We start from the raw sequence: 17716 nt of genomic DNA on the forward strand, positions 1-17716 counted from the left end.
CCCAGGTGATTTGATTGCACATTAACGTCTGCAAAGCACTACGTTAGATGTGAATCCCCAGGGGAAGCAGGCTTATGCCCGCCTGTGTAACTGGCCCTCTGCAGCTCTTGGCTTAGTTGTTAGGGGCAGCTTCGAGTTGGTTGATGATGTTACTGTAAGGAGCACTTGAATATTAAATTGCAACCAAGGCCTGGGAGATTACTGCAACAAAAGGAACCCTGGTCGTATTATTGCAACCAGCATCTGCATGGTGGACTGAATGAGAGGCCCAATAGATTTTGTTGCAACAAGAATTTAGAAGCCTATTTCCACTTCCAAACTGGCTATTATGATGCAACAAAGTGGAGAAATGGGAAGGGCTCTTGCTTTTTACTAAATTGAGTGTACCAAATTGGAAAATAGTTTAAAAGCGTGTTTGTTGGCTGGGCGCGGTTGCTCACGCCTATAATTCCAGCACTTTGGGAGGCCAAGGCAGGTGGATGACAAGGTCAGGAGTTTGAGACCAGCATGACTAACATGGTGAAACCCCGTCTCTACTAAAAATACAAAAATTAGCCTGGCGTGGTGACGCGTGCCTGTAATCCCAGCTACTCAGGAGGCTGGGGCAGGAGAATCACTTGATCCTGGGAGGCGGAGGTTGCAGTGAGCCGAGATGGCACCATTGTACTCTAGCCCAGGCAACAGAGCGAGACTCTGTCTCAAAAAAACAAAACAACAACAATGAAACAAACAAACAAACCATGTTTGTTGCACTGAGACTGTGCATATTTATAATAACGACCTAGGCCAGGCACGGTGGCTCACGCCTGTAACCCCAGCACTTTGGGAGGCCCAGGTGGGCAGATCACGAGATCAGGAGGTCGAAACCAGGCTGACCAATATGGTGAAACCCCATCTCTACTAAAAATACAAAAATTAGCCGGGCGTGGTGGCACACACCTGTAATCCCAGCTACTCAGGAGGCTGAGGCAGAAGAATCGCTTGAACCCGGGAGGCAGAGGTTGCAGTGAACCGAGATGGGCCACTGCACTCCAGCCTGGGCAACAGAGCGAGATTCTGTCTCAAATAGATAGATAGATAGAATAAAATAATGATCTAGATAGTTAAAGGTAACCTGTTCTGATGCTGGACTTATTCTTGAAACATCTTCAAGAACTTGTGACAAGATTATCTCCTAACAAAAAGATTTAGCATGATAGAATCTGGACTATTACACTGACTGCATTTCAAAATGGAATGCATTGTAAACACCAACTAGAACCTAGTTGCTCTGTTGCAACAAGTTTGAATTTGCTATGGAAACAAATTGACAAGCTTGTGGCTGAGGGCCTGCTTGATTGTTTTCTTGCAACAGGACCTTCCGGAATGCCCCTCTGTGCCAGCAGCCTGGTGTGCCTCTTATCACAAGGGGAAACTATGGTTGAGAGGCCACACTGTTATAAAGGCAAAAATAGTGAAACATATTGCCATGGACATAAGGACAGCCAAGTGTCACGCAGGACTCTGGGAACAACTGCAGGCATCCCCTAGTGACAAGCAGCCATTCTATGCCTCTGTTGTTAGTTACCAGGGCAGTCATGTTATCCCATCTTACAGCAGAGGAAACTGAGGCTTAGAGTTCAGGAGGTTGTCCAAATTCTCAGGACAGATGAACAGCAGGGTAGGATGTGGATTTGGAACTTTTGGCTACATCCTGGACTTCCTTGCAGGGAGACTGCATATGCTTTGAAATAGGATCAGGAAACGTGGGAAGAAAAACATGCATATTTTACCTATTCAAACCTAGCATATTTTGTTGCTAAATTTTAAGGACGTGTATATGCCGTAACATAAGATCCAAATATCTTATTTCTAAGGGAACATAGGTGTCTGGAATGTGGGCAAATACAGTGACAGCAAATCAAAGATGTAATTACAATAAAGTCTTATTTAGCTTAATGGAAGAGACTTGAGTTCAAGTTTTGGTTCTATCACTTCTTAGCATATAACCTAGGCCAAAATGTAGTCTCTCAGAATTTGGCAAAATTCTACTCATTCTTTAATGCCCAGTTCAGTCACCACCTTTGTGAAGCTTTCCCAGATCCCCCTCCCCACCTCCTAAAAGAGGTAGCACCTGGCCCCTCGGTCTTCACAGTTTACTGAAGGGGTTGAGTTTATTGGCATTCTACTGTAACCCACTAGAACCGAACTCATCTTTATGGGGTTAGCTAGCCGTTGAGTCCAAGTCTCCTTGGCAAGACAGTAGCTTAGAGAAACGAGATCGAATGCACCCAGAAGGTGGCCAATTTGTGCCTCAACTCCTTGGCCATCATCTCCTGGCTACCAAACTCAAGCCTTTCCTCCTTAGCAAAGGCGGACGTAGGTCTCAAATCCCCGACGTTTCCAGGGCCACCCCCCCATACGGTAAGCACGGCGAGGTCTAGAGAGGACCCCAGCGCGCGGAGCGGCACGGCGCCCACTCCTCTCGCCCTGGGCGCCTAGCACGCTGCCAAGAACCGCGGGTGCCCAGTAAATATTCGTGGATTGAGATGGAGCAGAGGGCCGGCGGAAACCGTGTATAGACGTCCACACTTAACTGCGCTGGGGCCGCGGTGGTGAGCGCTCCGCGGAGTCGGGGGAAGGGCGGGGGCCGCTCCGTCCAGCCGGGCGCCAGCTCCTCCCGGGCGGGCGGGCACCCACCGATCGCGGGCACACAAAGCCTGCTCGGCGTGCTCGGCGATCGGCTCCTTATGCCTGTGGCGCCACGCGCCGTCAGGCGGCTCCAGGTTGGGCGTTGGGCCGTGGCAGGCCCTGGGCGTCAAGAAGCTGCACGCATCAAACCGCCGCGGGAGGGAGCGCGAGGCTGGGGGGCGGGGGGAGGAGGAGGAGTGGGTCCGGGAGGAGGGAGGAGGAGGAGGAGGAGTGGGGACCGGGCGGGGGGTGGAGGAAGAGGCCTCGCGCAGAGGAGGGAGCAATTGAATTTCAAACACAAACAACTGCACGAGCGCGCACCCACCGCGCCGGAGCTTTGCCCCGATCCGCGCCCGCCCCGTCCGTGCGGCGCGCGGGCGGAGACGCCGTGGCCGCGCCGGAGCTCGGGCCGGGGGCCACCATCGAGGCGGGGGCCGCGCGAGGGCCGGAGCGGAGCGGCGCCGCCACCGCCGCACGCGCAAACTTGGGCTCGCGCTTCCCGGCCCGGCGCGGAGCCCGGGGCGCCCGGAGCCCCGCCATGTCGCGATCCAACCGGCAGAAGGAGTACAAATGCGGGGACCTGGTGTTCGCCAAGATGAAGGGCTACCCACACTGGCCGGCCCGGGTGAGCAGCGCGGCCCGCCGCCCCCTAACCCCCTGCGGGCTTGGGTTGCATAACACCGGGAAGGGCACGAGTGCTCCTCGCGGAGCGGGCAGAGGTGGGGGCAGGGACTTGTGGGTCTCCGGCTCTTTCCCTGTCGCTTCCAAGCCCACCCGCCGGTTATATAATGGTGGAGGCGGGCGGGGGTGGGGGTAGACACCTGGCGGGCACGGCGTCCGCGCGTAGTGGCGTGTGCACGGCGTGGGGATCCGAGGGCGCCGGTCACTTCCCGGCCCCCAGCTCCGCGTGCTCAGTTCCGCCCCCAGCCCCCATACTCCCAGAGGTTTCGAGCGCGAAGTCTGGCTTTGGGCCAGTCGTGTTATTCCTTCCCCCGACCCCAGGCGCCGCCGCCACCCCCCTTAAGACCCCTTAGAGACCCCTAGTTTGTTCATGGATTGTCGCCCCCAATTCAAACTCTTCTCTTCCTGGATAAATGGTTAAGAAGAATCCCAACCCGGAGAGGGCTAGATGGAGGCGGAGTTCGCTTCTAGGAAACTTTGGTTTGGGGCATCTGTAAGAGGTCTAAAGTTGGGAAGGTCGAAGGATCGTTGGGGGCAGCGTAAGGGGATCTACCTGGCTTGGAAATTATCCGTCAGAACCCATCAGCCCTCAGCTCCACAGAAATATTCCTCCATATGCTGCCAACTCAAATTTAGGATTGAGGTGGCAGATTCCCTTGTGGTATTAGGAAGTCCAGTCCAGAATGCCTCTTAGTAGGGGTTGGGGGAGCCCAAGTTCCTTCCCCCGCTCAGATGTGAAGATCTTCCGCCAGAACGGCCCAGTCTCTGCCATGTGGTTGATTCAGCCCGCCAATATGAGCCCCCCCACAACCCCAGCACCTGGCCAGGTGGTAGGGTGGGGCCCTGCAGCCAAGCCTTGTGTGCTCATCATGTTTCCCCTAAGGACTGAGACAGGTTAAGTAAGGAGGATGGGAGGTTGCCAGTTGCTGGAGGAAAGGAGGGGGGATGGGGGGGCAGTGCATTTGGCAACTTAAAGTTGGTGTAGAGGGGCCTTTGGTTTTGGGCGAGGGCATGACTCAGTATCCTAGAGTGTAGGACTCCTGTAGAGTGAAATCCAAGGGCAGAAGGACTGCATGGCTTTGGGGTGCTCTTCTCAGTGTAAGTCTGTGTCTGTCTGGCCCAGGCTCATTCAGGGTATCAGGCCAACTTTGGGACCACTCAGAAAACTCAGAGACCCTTCCTCGCTCTGTACCCACTCCTCAGGAGTGTGCCTAATCCCACGCGCCTTGAGCTCCTGGTTCCCTGAAACTTTCGGATGGATCAAATGAGGACCAGCTTCTGCTAATGGGAGTGAAGTACAAAGAGAAGCGGGACTCTCTGCGTTAGAACTCTCCTGTACTTTACCCTGCACCCTTTGACCCAGCTGGCTTCTTGGCCCAGATGCCAAGGCCCTGGTGGGTAGGACAAGAACTGAACCCAGGTCTCTACTGTTCCTACCTCCTGAGGGTGGGACAAAGTCCAGAGGCTGGACTAAGCCCTGGGGAGGGGGTGTTAGCTGGAATGTGGGTTGCAGGGAACCCCTTCTGCATCCGGTAAGAGAGAAAAGGGGTAGGGACACAGAAGGACCCACACTGGCCCCTGTGAGGAAGACCTCAAGTTTCTGGTGGCCTTTGGAGTAAGGGCAGTCCCTAGGACTAGGGATCCCATCCATTTCCTCTCCACTTTGGGCCTCCAGGACAGAAGGGAAGGACAGGGGAGGCAGCGTTTCTTCCTCTGTTGAGGCCTGGACCTTTTAGATAAAGTTAGAACTGGGGTAGGGAGATCAGCCTGGATCTCAAAGAGATAGGGCCCCACACTTTGCCTGTCTCTGGCTCTTAATTGTGATACTTGCAGGGAGGGCCACACCCAAGGCTGTTACCTCCCAGACACAGTCCCTTTGTACTCCAAAAGAACAGACCTCGAGTCTCCTCACCATTCCTTGGACCGTGTCTTAGTCCGTAGAGAGGCAGAGCCTGAGGGGCCCTTCCTGAGATGGATGAGAAGAGGGAACCTCACTGACTCGCCCATCTCATAGGAAGCCCAAATCTTCAGCCATAAAGAAGGCCCATGTGTGGATTTTCCTTCCTCAGTCCCTGCTACTGGGGAGGGTGGGTGATTCTGGGTGAAACTAGAAGGGCCCAGTGCTTGAGAGAGAGCCCAGCCAGAGGGCCACGTGATAGGCAGGACCTGCCTGGAAGGATGGTGTGACTCCATCTTAACCTTCTCCTTTCCCTCTTCCGCCTGCCTAACTTCCTGGGGGATCTCCAAGTACTTAACAATTAACCTCCAAGACTTCAGGGATTTTCCCCCCTGGTCCATTTCTCCTTTTGCTGCTTCCTGTTTCACAATCCCAGAAAACCTGGGCAGCCAGGACCTCACCCGTCTTTCCTCCTGGTGCCCCTTCCCCCTGTACCTTCTCTTTTCTGCCTCTTGGGCTTGCCACACTTTCCTGGCCCCAACTGTCTCCTGCCCCAGATTTTCCGGTTCCTGGGTCAGGTTGGGCCTCAGCCCTGGGTGTGGTGGTCAGAACCCTGGCTGGCAGCCAGTGTGTGCTTAGCCTTCCCTGCTGCCTTCCTAAGTGCTGGGTCTGTTTTTAGTCTGAGGCTGGGGGAGAGGTGTTCAGTTGTCTTTCCCCACTCTACCTGAAAACTTCAGATTCCTCTTTGGACCTCAGAGGGTGTCTGTGGCTTGGGAGGCTGGTATTTCATGTGCTCAGGCCTGTCTGATGGAATCAGGCAAATGCAAGGCCTAAGAATAAGTAACTTGCCTGGATCTGGAATGGTTAAGAGATAGCTGAGTTCCTCTATTGCTGGCTAGTGGAGGGGGTACAGTGGGGTCCCCAGCACTATTTGGCCCCACTCTGACCCAGTTAGCCTTGACTCACTTGTTCTGAGTCACAGCCTGGATATAAAGGCACCGCCTGGAAGACAGATATCTGTACTGGGGTACAGGTCTCCCCTGAGACCTCATATCCTCTACGTCTAGGAATAACTGCCCTCCACTTCCAAATGTAAGAAAGGACATTTCCTTTGTAGCTTGAGGGATAGAGGTGTCACTGTAGAAGGGATTTCTCCTCTTTTGGGTGAAGGGTTAGAAATTCCATCAAGTGAGAAGAGCACACCTCCCCTGGTCCTTCCCCCACAACTGCCTACACTCTAGGTGAGGGAGCCAGGTGGGATGATGCTTTGGGGTGAGGTGCATATCTGCTCAGGCCCCTGTCTTCCTCTCTCTTCCCTCTAGACCCATCCTTTATGTAGCTAGAAGTCAGCAGGGCTGGCATATCTGGTGTGCCTCATGCTATTTTTAATCCCATTCGTTCTTTTGTTTCTCCCCCACCGCTGGGGCTGGGCAGCTGGTGGCCTCCTGGGTCCCCTGCCACACCATTCAGCTATCTGCCTCTGAGTTTGCTTTCCATGGGAAGCTGGGGTGGCACGAGACGGTGGCCAGGTAGCCGCTTTGCAGTCTGTGCTTCTGCAAAGAACCTCATTTCTCCTTATTTCTGACCTTTCACCCATCCACTCCCTCTTATGAAGCCTCAGTTTCTCCTCTTCTATCACACACTTACTGTGGGCATCTTAATGCCCTGGCTCTGGTGTGGGCACTGAAAATGCAGAGCTCTAAGTTCCAGCCTTAGACCTTTCAGTCCCCACCCCCACCCCTGGTTCTGGGTGCACACAGATCCACAGAAGAAAGGCCTAGGAAAGGCGTTTGCTATTATTGTCCTATGCCTGTCTCCTGGGATCTCTAACCCCTGGGGGCGTTCGTTTTGTTTTTTGCTTCCCCCTGTTAAGAGGAGGATGGGAGCTAGCTGGTAACAGGACCCAGGCGTCCTGGCTGAGGACTGGCTCCTCTGTCCCTGCTCCAGGTCTGGCTTCCTGAGAAGGACGCCCCCCTCCGCCCGCACCCCCTGCAGCGGTAATCCAGCCCTAGCTGTGGTTTCCAGCACAGCCGGGGACCCAGGTGCCAGACTGCAGGCTTGGGGGTGGGGTGTGTGTTAGTGTCCCTTCCTCCCCAATCCGGAGAGAAGGCGGCCCGGGGGGGGGGGGGGGGGGGGGCGGTCACATTCCTGGTTGCTGAGTGGCCCCGGGGGCGGGGTTGCGTTGTCATGGCGATGGGGATCGTGTTTGTGGGGGGAACTGCGTGCCTTTCCACCCCCTGCTCTCACACCCGGCGTCTCCTGGCTGTGGGAAGGGCCCAGTTTGTACTGGGCCTTCCTGGGGGGAAGGGCTGGACCTCTGTCCCCAGAGGCCACGGGGCAAGCGGGGAGGTGCCCAAAAGCCTGAAGATTCCAAGTCTGGGGCAAGATGCCCCTCAGATTCATGCCCAGGGCCCCACCCCCTCTCCTGGGTGTGTCTTAGCGCATTCCCATCCACCCTCTCTCCCCAGGCACCCAGTTGGGCCCTCTGTCCCTGTCTCTGTGTGTTAATCACTGCCTTGGCCTTTCTGTCTCTCCTGTTTGCGCCTGGGGCCCCAGTCATCATGGCCACCTGGCCTCTGTCCGGCGGGAAGCCTAGCTGCTGGGGCTGCTGCAAGTGCTGCTGGGAGTTGTAGTCCCCACCCGCCCCACCTTCACCCCCGACCCACCCCCGGCTCAGCTTGGCCTGGGCTTCCAGGCCTGATCTGGGAGAGGCTGGCGGGGCCACTGCCTCTGGATTCCCTGACGTGAGATTTCTGCACCTCTCACCTTCACCACAGCGCTCCTCACCACGGGCACACGTGGGGCAGGGGATTTAGTCAGGTGATCTAAGTCTGAGACCTGGCCCTCAACAACTTGCTATGTTATTTTGGGCAAATCACTTGTTTTCTGGGCTCAGTTTCCTCATCTGTAAAATGAGAGTTTGACTATGTGCCTTTCAGAGTTCCCTAGAAGCCTTTTGGCGGGCGTTGGATAGGCAGCCCTTTGACCTCACCCCTCCACTTCAGCCAGAGCAGCTTCCTTTTAGCCGTTTGGTAAATTCATTCAGTAAATAATTGTATACCTACTGTATGCTAAGCCCCGTGCTGCAAATAAAAGCAGAGCTGGTCTCTCACCTTGGGGCTGGTCTAGTCCAGATAGTGCACATAGATGTTAAATAATAATGTGAATCAGTGTAAAATTAGAACTGGGAAAGCACTGTAAAGGGGAAGTCTTAGGAAAGAGTTTTACCTAGGGAGTCAGCCAGGCCAGGAGTGATAGGGAAGCTTTCTGGAGGAAGTAATGGCGGAACTGAAGCTAGAAGGATGATCAGGAGTGAGTGAGTATTAGAGACTGCAAGAACCATGGTCAGAGCAGAAAGGACAGTGTACTGGGAGAGGCTGATGAAAGCAAAGATGTGTAGGATGTACCACATGCCAAGTTATGGTCATTTCATCCTCACAGCCCTATAGCTTTAGTACTATGACTGTCTCCCTTTTACAGATGAGGAAACTGAGGCAGAGAGATGTTCAGTAAGTTGCCCAAAGTCATACAAGTGGGGGCAGAGTTGGGATTCAGATCTTGCCATTGTGCAGAAGGGGTGAACAGGTGGGCCCTAGAGTCCTTAAAAGGTATTGAAGGGTTTTGAAGCAAGGGGACGAAATCCTTGGACCAACATTCCCAAAGGCCCACTCTGGCTGCATTGTGGAGAATAGATTGTGGAGAATGGAGAAGGTGATGGCAAAGTCAGGGGGCTTTGTGGCCAGACATGTTGGGAGGCAGAATGGGTGCTGTCTGGCAGGTGAAGGAGAGGGAAGGATTCCTGGGTTTCTGTTGGGCTTTCATGTCTGACTTCATTTGAGTAAAGTGTCACTGCTAAAAAATGGCCCAAAAGCCATCTTGCTGACTATTCTGGGTCCCTGTCAGTCTGATTTTATATAAATGTGCCTTGGAAGTCAGCCCCCCTGCCTCAGGCTCAAAACCTCAGGACTCTAGCAAACCTCACCCCCTCATCTCACCCCAGATTGACGAGATGCCTGAGGCTGCCGTGAAATCAACAGCCAACAAATACCAAGTCTTTTTTTTCGGGACCCACGAGACGTGAGTGGAGGCCAAAGGGGTATAGGTCGGGAGGGCCCCGGGAGGACTACTTTGGGGAAGGCGAGGTGGTGTTGGTGCCCCTTTCATGTCGGGCTGTGCAGCTCAGGGGCAGTGAGGGGCTTGAGAGCACAGTCTCCCATCTCTCACCAGGGCATTCCTGGGCCCCAAAGACCTCTTCCCTTACGAGGAATCCAAGGAGAAGTTTGGCAAGCCCAACAAGAGGAAAGGGTTCAGCGAGGGGCTGTGGGAGATCGAGAACAACCCTACTGTCAAGGCTTCCGGCTATCAGGTGAGCCACTGCCTGCCCCAGAGACCCCGTGGAAAGCAGATGTGGCCGTGGGCTCTGGCAGTCCCCGGCCCACAGATGATGCTTAGTCTTCAGAAACTCCAGGGCTTTCAGGGTAGGAGCTAATCCGGGTGGTGGGAAGGGGGCTTCCTGCAAGAGGGGATAGGGTTGGGCTGTGCGGTGTAGTTGTGGTTAGGGACAACTGTGAGACAGCGGTCTGGGGGGCAAGAACAGGATGGAGGCGGTAAGTGGGGACAGGCCTTTGTTGGGCTCAGTGTGAGTATAGGACACGGCCTTAACTCTTTCCACAAAGGCTTCCAGGAGGAGGTGCTTGTGAGCCGGGCAGGACGAGGCGGGAGGGTGGGGGGCGGGGGTTGGCGGGGAAAGGGTCCTAGCTCCCTTTGGGAGAAGTTGACCCGAGGTTTTGCCTCCTGCTCCAGCCCTCCCCCCTCCTGCACAGAGCCCTGCCTGCCCGGCCAGTGGGTTTACCCCGGGGCTAATCCGACAGAGGTGGGTCTCAAATCACTCGTGAGACTGGGCACCTGGGTGGGGGTGGGGGAGAGGCGGGAAAAGGAAGGAGTGAGTGGCCGAGGGAGGGTCTGGGGAGGGGGCCCAGCATGGCAGCGACTGGTGCCACTCAGCCTGTGCTGTCTCTGCTGCAGTCCTCCCAGAAAAAGAGCTGTGTGGAAGAGCCTGAACCCGAGCCCGAAGCCACAGAGGGTGACGGTGATAAGAAGGGGAATGCAGAGGGCAGCAGCGACGAGGAAGGGAAGCTGGTCATTGATGAGCCAGCCAAGGAGAAGAACGAGAAAGGAGCGCTGAAGAGGAGAGGAGGGGACTTGCTGGAGGTAACTGCTGCCTGCCCAGGGCCTGGGCCCCCCTCAACATTCCCCATGGGGTATCCCACAGGAGCAGGGCTTTGCCTCAGGGGTGCCCAGTCTGAGAGGTCGATCTAGCCCCTAGTCTTGGGGAGTCCCCAGCTGACCAGATGGGACACAGAAGGCATTTCAGCTAGTAGGGTTGGGGAAGGACTGTGGGTGTCAGCCTGGGAAGGAGCCCCGGAGGAGAGGAGTGGGTGGCTGGTGGCCTCCCTCTCCAGCCTCAGCCCACTTCCTCTGTCGATCCTGCCTAGGACTCTCCTAAACGTCCCAAGGAGGCAGAAAACCCTGAAGGAGAGGAGAAGGAGGCAGCCACCTTGGAGGGTGAGAGGCCCCTTCCTATGGAGGTGGAAAAGAATAGCACCCCCTCTGAGCCCGGCTCTGGCCGGGGGCCTCCCCAAGAGGAAGAAGAAGAGGAGGATGAAGAGGAAGAGGCTACCAAGGAAGATGCTGAGGCGCCAGGCATCAGAGATCATGAGAGGTGAGTGAGCCCCCTGACCCCTTGGCAGCTGGACCAGGGGGGCTGGCCACTCTCGGAGAGGAGGATGAAAAGGGCCTGCAGTGGTCAGCCTCTCGGGAGGCGGGGTGGGCTCTCCTAGGAGACCAGCACTGGCTGGGGCAAGGCTAGGCCAAGGCCACGCCATTAACCCTTCTCCCCTCCAACCCTCCCTCACAGCCTGTAGCCACCAATGTTTCAAGAGGAGCCCCCACCCTGTTCCTGCTGCTGTCTGGGTGCTACTGGGGAAACTGGCCATGGCCTGCAAACTGGGAACCCCTTTCCCACCCCAACCTGCTCTCCTCTTCCACTCACTTTTCCCACTCCAAGCCCAGCCCATGGAGATTGACCTGGATGGGGCAGGCCACCTGGCTCTCACCTCTAGGTCCCCATACTCCTATGATCTGAGTCAGAGCCATGTCTTCTCCCGGAATGAGATGAGGCCATTGTGTTCCTTCCGCTTGGAGCTATTTTCCAGGCTTCTGCTGGGGCCTGGGACAACTGCTCCCACCTCCTGACACCCTTCTCCCACTCTCCTAGGCATTCTGGACCTCCGGGTTGGGATCAGGGGTAGGAATGGAAAGGATGGAGCATAAACAACAGGGTGGGCTTGTGGGGCCTTGGAGGGGCAATCCTCAAATGGGGGGTGGGGGCAGCACAGGAGGGCGGCCTCCTCCTGAGCTCCTGTCCCGTGCTACACCTATTATCCCAGCTGCCTAGATTCAGGGGAAGTGGGACAGCTTGTAGGGGAGGGGCTCCTTTACATAAATCCTTGATGATTGACAACACCCATTTTTCCTTTTGCCAACCCCAAGAGTTTTGGGAGTTGTAGTTAATCATCAAGAGACTTTGGGGCTCCCAAGTTGTTTGGGCCAAGGACCTGAGACCTGAAGGGTTGACTTTACCCATTTGGGTGGGAGTGTTGAGCATCTGTCCCTCTTTAGATCTCTGAAGCCAGAAATAGGATGCTTGGGGAGACCCCTAGCTGTCCGTTTTCCTCTCTGCACAGTGCTCAAGGCCAGCTTATAGTCATATATATCACCCAGACATAAAGGAAAAGACACATTTTTTAGGAAATGTTTTTAATAAAAGAAAATTACAAAAAAAATTTTAAAGACCCCTAACCCTTTGTGTGCTCCCCATTCTGCTCCTTCCCCATCGTTGCCCCCATTTCTGAGGTGCACTGGGAGGTTCCCCTTCTATTTGGGGCTTGATGACTTTCTTTTTGTAGCTGGGGCTTTGATGTTCCTTCCAGTGTCATTTCTCATCCACATACCCTGACCTGGCCCCCTCGGTGTTGTCACCAGATCTGATTTGTAACCCACTGAGAGGACAGAGAGAAATAAGTGCCCTCTCCCACCCTGTTCCTACTGGTCTCTCTATGCCTCTCTACAGTCTCGTCTCTTTTACCCTGGCCCCTCTCCCTTGGGCTCTGATGAAAAATTGCTGACTGTAGCTTTGGAAGTTTAGCTCTGAGAACCGTAGATGATTTCAGTTCTAGGAAAATAAAACCCGTTGATTACTATATTGGATTCTGACTGATTCTTTGGGGGTATATTGGTTAACTGAAGACAGAAAGTGGGGTAACGGAATGCAAATGATTTCCAGGTCATCTCAGATTGAGGTAGAGGGTGTCAGCCTCCTCCATTCTTAGGCATTTGAAATCCAAACTTCTTGTGGGCAGAGTCGTAGAATAAACCACACCATTCATTCTACTCCTGCCCAGCCACTGTTTAACGCACCTGGGAGAGTTTTTTTTAAAAAAGGGTTTACACAAGAAGTGGGGTGTGGGAGGATGCCAGTATCGGCCACAGCCCAAGATGGCCATGAAGTGGGAGTTTGGAGGCTGGTTGTATAAACAATTTGACCCCAAAGGGCAAGTCAGATAATAGGATAACCCTTTCTCCTTGCTAATGCTAGGGGTACCTGCCACCCTTAGCTGGTGATTGGGTGGTAGGGGGAGGGGGTTGGTAGGGTGAAATCCCGCCAGTACTCCCCGAGTTAAGTGGAATGACTGGCTTAGATCATTTCTGTTTCCTTCCAGATCTAACATTTTGTAACTAGATCGGCTACTAGCATTGGAAGGGCCCACGTTTCATCCCTTCCTTTAGAAAGCCTACCGGCAGTTTTTTAATCTGCCCTGCCCCCACTCTAGCAGAGGACAGGGAGCGCATTGGCTGTAGCCCTGTCTGGAAAGGGCGGCCCTTTGCCTTGAACAGGAAGCCACAACCACCTAGAAAATGGAGCCTTCTCTAGAAACTACAATTCCCAGCGGCCTCCACGCAGAGCATGCGCAGGAATGTGCCAGGCGGGCCGACCGAACCAGCTCGCCTTTCGATTCCCGACATGCTTCATGGTGTGTTCCGGTTTCCTTGAGTTCCTACCCCGCCAAACTTCCTGTTTCCAGCTTTCTAGCGGCGGACTACAACTCCCAGCATGCTGAGAGGTAAGATTCGTGGTTGAGCTTCCGTTTCACACTTGGACTACATCTCCCAGAAAGTCGCCGGGCGTGGCGGGGGAGGGGACGCTGAGGGCCCATGTGCTGAGCACCCGAAGTGCCGCGGAAAGTGGAGGTGAGGGCCGCCCGCCCCAGAGGTGCTCGTCCGAGAGGCAGGTGCGGGAAGAGCCTATCCTTTTCCCTGGCCATGGCTCAGTCGCCTCCCCAGGGTTTCTTTGCACCGGAAGTTCGGAGCGGGTGGATGCTGAAGACAGCTAGGCCTTGGCAATGTCTGGGATGAGGCTGGTGGGGGAAGCATTTGGGGCCTTGACCTGAGAGGGCAGACCTTCGACCCCACTGTATTGCACGGCGCCTTCAGAACATGCAGCGAAAGCCCCACTGCGGGACGCTCACCAGCAGCATCTCCAGATTGTGAAGGGAAAGATCTCGGGGGCATGCAAGCTGCTCTGGGCTGGGGTGATTCAGACCTGGATTGACTGAGGTGAAGGGACTCCTTGCACGATCACGCAGAAGGCTTGGGTCTTAAGATTGGCCCTGCTCCTGTCAAGCTGTATGAACCAGGGTAGTCACTCCGGCTTTCAGGGCCTTGATTTCCTTGTCTGTAAAAGGGACTTTATGATGCATCTGGCAACCTCACCTCCCTCACTGGGCAATGTGAAGACCAAATGCCAGCAATGAAATTCCCGGCATTAGGTTTGTCATATAGTAGTCCTTCCTAAGCATTTGTTGAATACTCACAGGAACACTTAGGCCAGTCAGCATTAATTGAAAATAATAGGTGGGGTTTTTTTGTTTGTTTTTGTTTCTTTTTCCGAAAATAACATCAGGCCTTTATACTGAGAAGTATAAAGAAGAAAAATGACCCAGTATCTCACCATTCAGATAAATCGTTAATACATATTTTTAAATGCACATGGTTAGAAAATGCAGACGTTATGGGAAGGAACAAAATGGAATTAACAGACCTCCCAAACAGTTCCTCTCCCCTAAAACAAGTACTTTGGTTTCTTGTTTCCTTTCCATAAATATAACTGTGCTGGAATATATATTTGTATATTTACCCCAAAGGGATAATACTACTCACATTATTTTGCACCTTGCTTTGTTAAAATATTTAAAATAATTTTTTTTTTTTTTTTTTTTTGAGATGGAGTCTTGCTCTGTCGCCCAGGCCAGAGTGCAGTGGCGCGATCTCGGCTCACTGCAAGCTCCGCCTCCCGGGTTCACGCCATTCTCCTGCCTCAGCCTCCGAGTAGCTGGGACTACAGGTGCCCGCCACCACGGCTGGCTAATTTTTTGTATTTTTAGTAGAGACGGGGTTTCACCGTGTTCGCCAGGATGGTCTCGATCTCCTGGCCTCGTGATCCGCCCGCTTCGGCCTCCCAACGTGCTGGGATTACAGGCACGAGCCACCGCGCCCGGCCCTATTTAAAATAATTTAAAGGACACCCACAACTCTGTAAATGTTTATGGATGATGAAGCTGAAATTCAAAAGTTAAATATCTGGATGGGCATGGTGACTCACACCTGTAATCCCAGTACTCTAGGAAGCCAAGGCGGATGGATCACCTGAGGTCAGGAGTTCGAGACCAGCCTGGCTAACATGGTGAAACCCTGTCTCTACTAAAAATACAAAAAAAATTAGCGGGTCATGGTGGCACATGCCTGTAATCCTAGCTATTCAGGAGGCTGAAGCAGGAGAATCGCATGAACCCAAGAGGCAGAGGTTGCGGTGAGCTGAGGTCATGCCACTGCACTCCAGCCTGGGCTACAGAACAAGACTCCGTCTCAGGAAAAAAAAAAAGTTAAGTTGCCTAGTGTCATACAGTAAGATGATGGTGGAGCAGGGAGTAGAACCCAGGTGGTCTGACTTCCTTGTCCAGGGCTCTTTATGCCATTGTAGTATCTTTGCCTTTGAAGTTAGAGTTCATTTTTACCTATAAAATGAGGTTAATGGTGACTTCTTCATTTGGTTGTCCTTAGGCATAAATGAGATACAGGAAAGCACTTAGCATGGCACCTGGCGAGTTGCAAGTATTCAGTTAACTGAAGTACTTACCATTTATGCCTTCAGTTCATTCACTACCTCATTAGTTGAGAATTGAGTGGTTTAGAGCACATACTTAGTTGGGAAATTTAGGACTCAGTAATTCTAGAGTCTGGCCCTGGGTCCTTTTCCTTTAGAAAAGGAGCTATCTTAGGGAGGAGTGGTTATTTCCTATCTGAGGATAGGAATTCTAAGTGGGATAGGGACATTTTAACCCCAGTTTTTATTTCTGCTACCTATTTGTTCATTTCACTGACTTACACTGCCTACCTTTTGGCCATATGCCAGCGTTCCATCCTCTGTTTTCTTCCTGTCCTGCTGTTCATACATTGATTTAATAAGTATTTGTTAAGCACCTACTAGGGGCCAAGCTCTGGATTCAAGAGTGAGATAGATAACATGGCCCTTGTCCTTAATGAATTTTTTGGACTTTGAAGTCAGATATATGTGGGTTTGAATACTGATTCTCCAATGTAGTAGCTTTGTAATCATAAGCAAGTTACTTGACCTTTCTATTTTCTCATCTATAAAGATGATAACCTCTTGTGAGGATTCAATGTGATGAGGTCCATTGAGCAACAGAGTAAGTGCTTTAAAAAATGTTCCTTCCCTTGCCTCTTTGCTCCCCTGTTTCTATCCATGTACCCAGAGCTGACAAGGAAGGTTTCTGAGTGTTTTGCTGGCAAAGGGATTTCTTACAACCTCCAGGCATGCGTCTTTCTGCCCTGCTGGCCTTGGCATCCAAGGTCACTCTGCCCCCCAATTACCGCTATGGGATGAGCCCCCCGGGCTCCTTTGCAGACAAGAGGAAGAACCCCCCATGGATCAGGCGGCGCCCAGTGGTTGTGGAACCCATCTCTGATGAAGACTGGTATCTGTTCTGTGGGGACACGGTAAGAGCCTCATACAGGGGGTAGAGCGATGGGGAACCTCCTGGGCAAGGATCCCCCTCCCTAACCTTCGTATCTTCCCACAGGTGGAGATCCTAGAAGGCAAGGATGCCGGGAAGCAGGGCAAAGTGGTTCAAGTTATCCGGCAGCGAAACTGCGTGGTCGTGGGAGGGCTGAACACAGTAAGTGGAGAGAGGGGATGGGGATGCTCAGGAAGCCTGTCTCATCTGTCCCTCTCCATTCAGAGCAGCGCAGGGTGGCAGAAGACTGGCTGAGGGGTTGGTGGCATTACTGAACCTTCTACTTTTCAACTTGGGCTGAATGCGCCGAGTAGCAAGGGCAAACCCCTTTCACACCCCTTGCTTTCTGACACTCCCCTCTCTTGGACAGCATTACCGCTACATTGGCAAGACCATGGATTACCGGGGAACCATGATCCCTAGTGAAGCCCCCTTGCTCCACCGCCAGGTCAAACTTGTGGATCCTATGGACAGGCAAGCAACGGGGCTCTGGGCAGAGGGTTTCTCACCCTCTGGGTCCACAAAGTGCTGTCCAATGGGAATGGTGGGTTGGATGCTCTGGAAATTAAGAGGGACCATCTCATGGACATGATTCCCTGCAGGTAACCCCAACACAGAGGTGGAGAAACACGGTAGTAACCCTGGTGTTTTGAACCATTGACTCCACTTTTGGGTTGGAGGGTGGCAGGAAACCTGGCTCGTAGGCCAGGCTCACCTACTCTATCCACCAGGAAACCCACTGAGATCGAGTGGAGATTTACTGAAGCAGGAGAGCGGGTACGAGTCTCCACACGATCAGGGAGAATTATCCCTAAACCCGAATTTCCCAGAGCTGATGGCATCGTCCCTGAAACGTGGATTGGTGAGAGTGAGGGGCAGGAAGGTCAGGGGTGGGTGCTAGGAGTGAGAGTAGGGGACATTAATGAAAGTTGGCAAGCCCTCCCACCCATCTCCTTTCCTCTGGCTTAACAGATGGCCCCAAAGACACATCAGTGGAAGATGCTTTAGAAAGAACCTACATGCCCCGTCTAAAGACACTGCAGGAGGAGGTGATGGAGGCCATGGGGATCAAGGAGACCCGGAAATACAAGAAGGTCTATTGGTATTGAGCCTGGAGGAGAGCAGCTCCTCCCCAACTTCTGTCCCAGCCTTGAAGGCTGAGGCACCTCTTTTTCAGATGCCAATAAAGAGCAGTTTATGAGTCCTCCTGTGTACAGCTGCTGTGTGGTAGAATGGCACCCCTAATCCCAGCACACTCTCAGGGACTGAAGGGAAGAAGCTTCTTTCCTGAGTTTATGACAGAACCTGGATGGAA

At 53.4% G+C, this 17716-nt stretch overlaps 2 protein-coding genes across 2 annotated transcripts; both read left to right on the forward strand.

The window, feature by feature from the left end:
- Positions 1–2879: 2879 nt before the first annotated feature.
- HDGF (heparin binding growth factor) lies at positions 2880–12510 on the forward strand. The gene is made up of 6 exons (XM_003259473.4): positions 2880–3295; positions 9249–9325; positions 9476–9614; positions 10274–10459; positions 10744–10970; positions 11166–12510. The coding sequence occupies exons 1-6, from the start codon at positions 3209–3211 to the stop codon at positions 11170–11172; spliced, it is 723 nt and encodes a 240-aa protein (XP_003259521.1). The 5' UTR covers positions 2880–3208; the 3' UTR covers positions 11173–12510.
- A 3625-nt stretch (positions 12511–16135) lies between these two features.
- On the forward strand, positions 16136–17605 carry MRPL24 (mitochondrial ribosomal protein L24). Its single transcript, XM_030824180.1, has 5 exons — positions 16136–16384; positions 16468–16563; positions 16772–16875; positions 17133–17263; positions 17374–17605. The coding sequence occupies exons 1-5, from the start codon at positions 16202–16204 to the stop codon at positions 17508–17510; spliced, it is 651 nt and encodes a 216-aa protein (XP_030680040.1). The 5' UTR covers positions 16136–16201; the 3' UTR covers positions 17511–17605.
- Positions 17606–17716: the final 111 nt, after the last annotated feature.

This window comes from Nomascus leucogenys, chromosome 12 (assembly GCF_006542625.1).
Source record: "Nomascus leucogenys isolate Asia chromosome 12, Asia_NLE_v1, whole genome shotgun sequence".
Lineage (NCBI taxonomy): Eukaryota > Metazoa > Chordata > Mammalia > Primates > Hylobatidae > Nomascus > Nomascus leucogenys.

Bases quoted from the DNA above. Each gene is read 5' to 3' on its own strand.
- HDGF (XM_003259473.4), top strand. From the start codon at position 3,209: ATGTCGCGATCCAACCGGCAGAAGGAGTACAAATGCGGGGACCTGGTG. The intron at 9,615-10,273 runs GTGAGCCACTGC...TCTCTGCTGCAG, and splicing joins TCAAGGCTTCCGGCTATCAG to TCCTCCCAGAAAAAGAGCTG. The intron at 10,460-10,743 runs GTAACTGCTGCC...GATCCTGCCTAG, and splicing joins GAGGAGGGGACTTGCTGGAG to GACTCTCCTAAACGTCCCAA.
- MRPL24 (XM_030824180.1), top strand. From the start codon at position 16,202: ATGCGTCTTTCTGCCCTGCTGGCCTTGGCATCCAAGGTCACTCTGCCC. The intron at 16,564-16,771 runs GTAAGTGGAGAG...TCTCTTGGACAG, and splicing joins TCGTGGGAGGGCTGAACACA to CATTACCGCTACATTGGCAA. The intron at 17,264-17,373 runs GTGAGAGTGAGG...CTGGCTTAACAG, and splicing joins CGTCCCTGAAACGTGGATTG to ATGGCCCCAAAGACACATCA.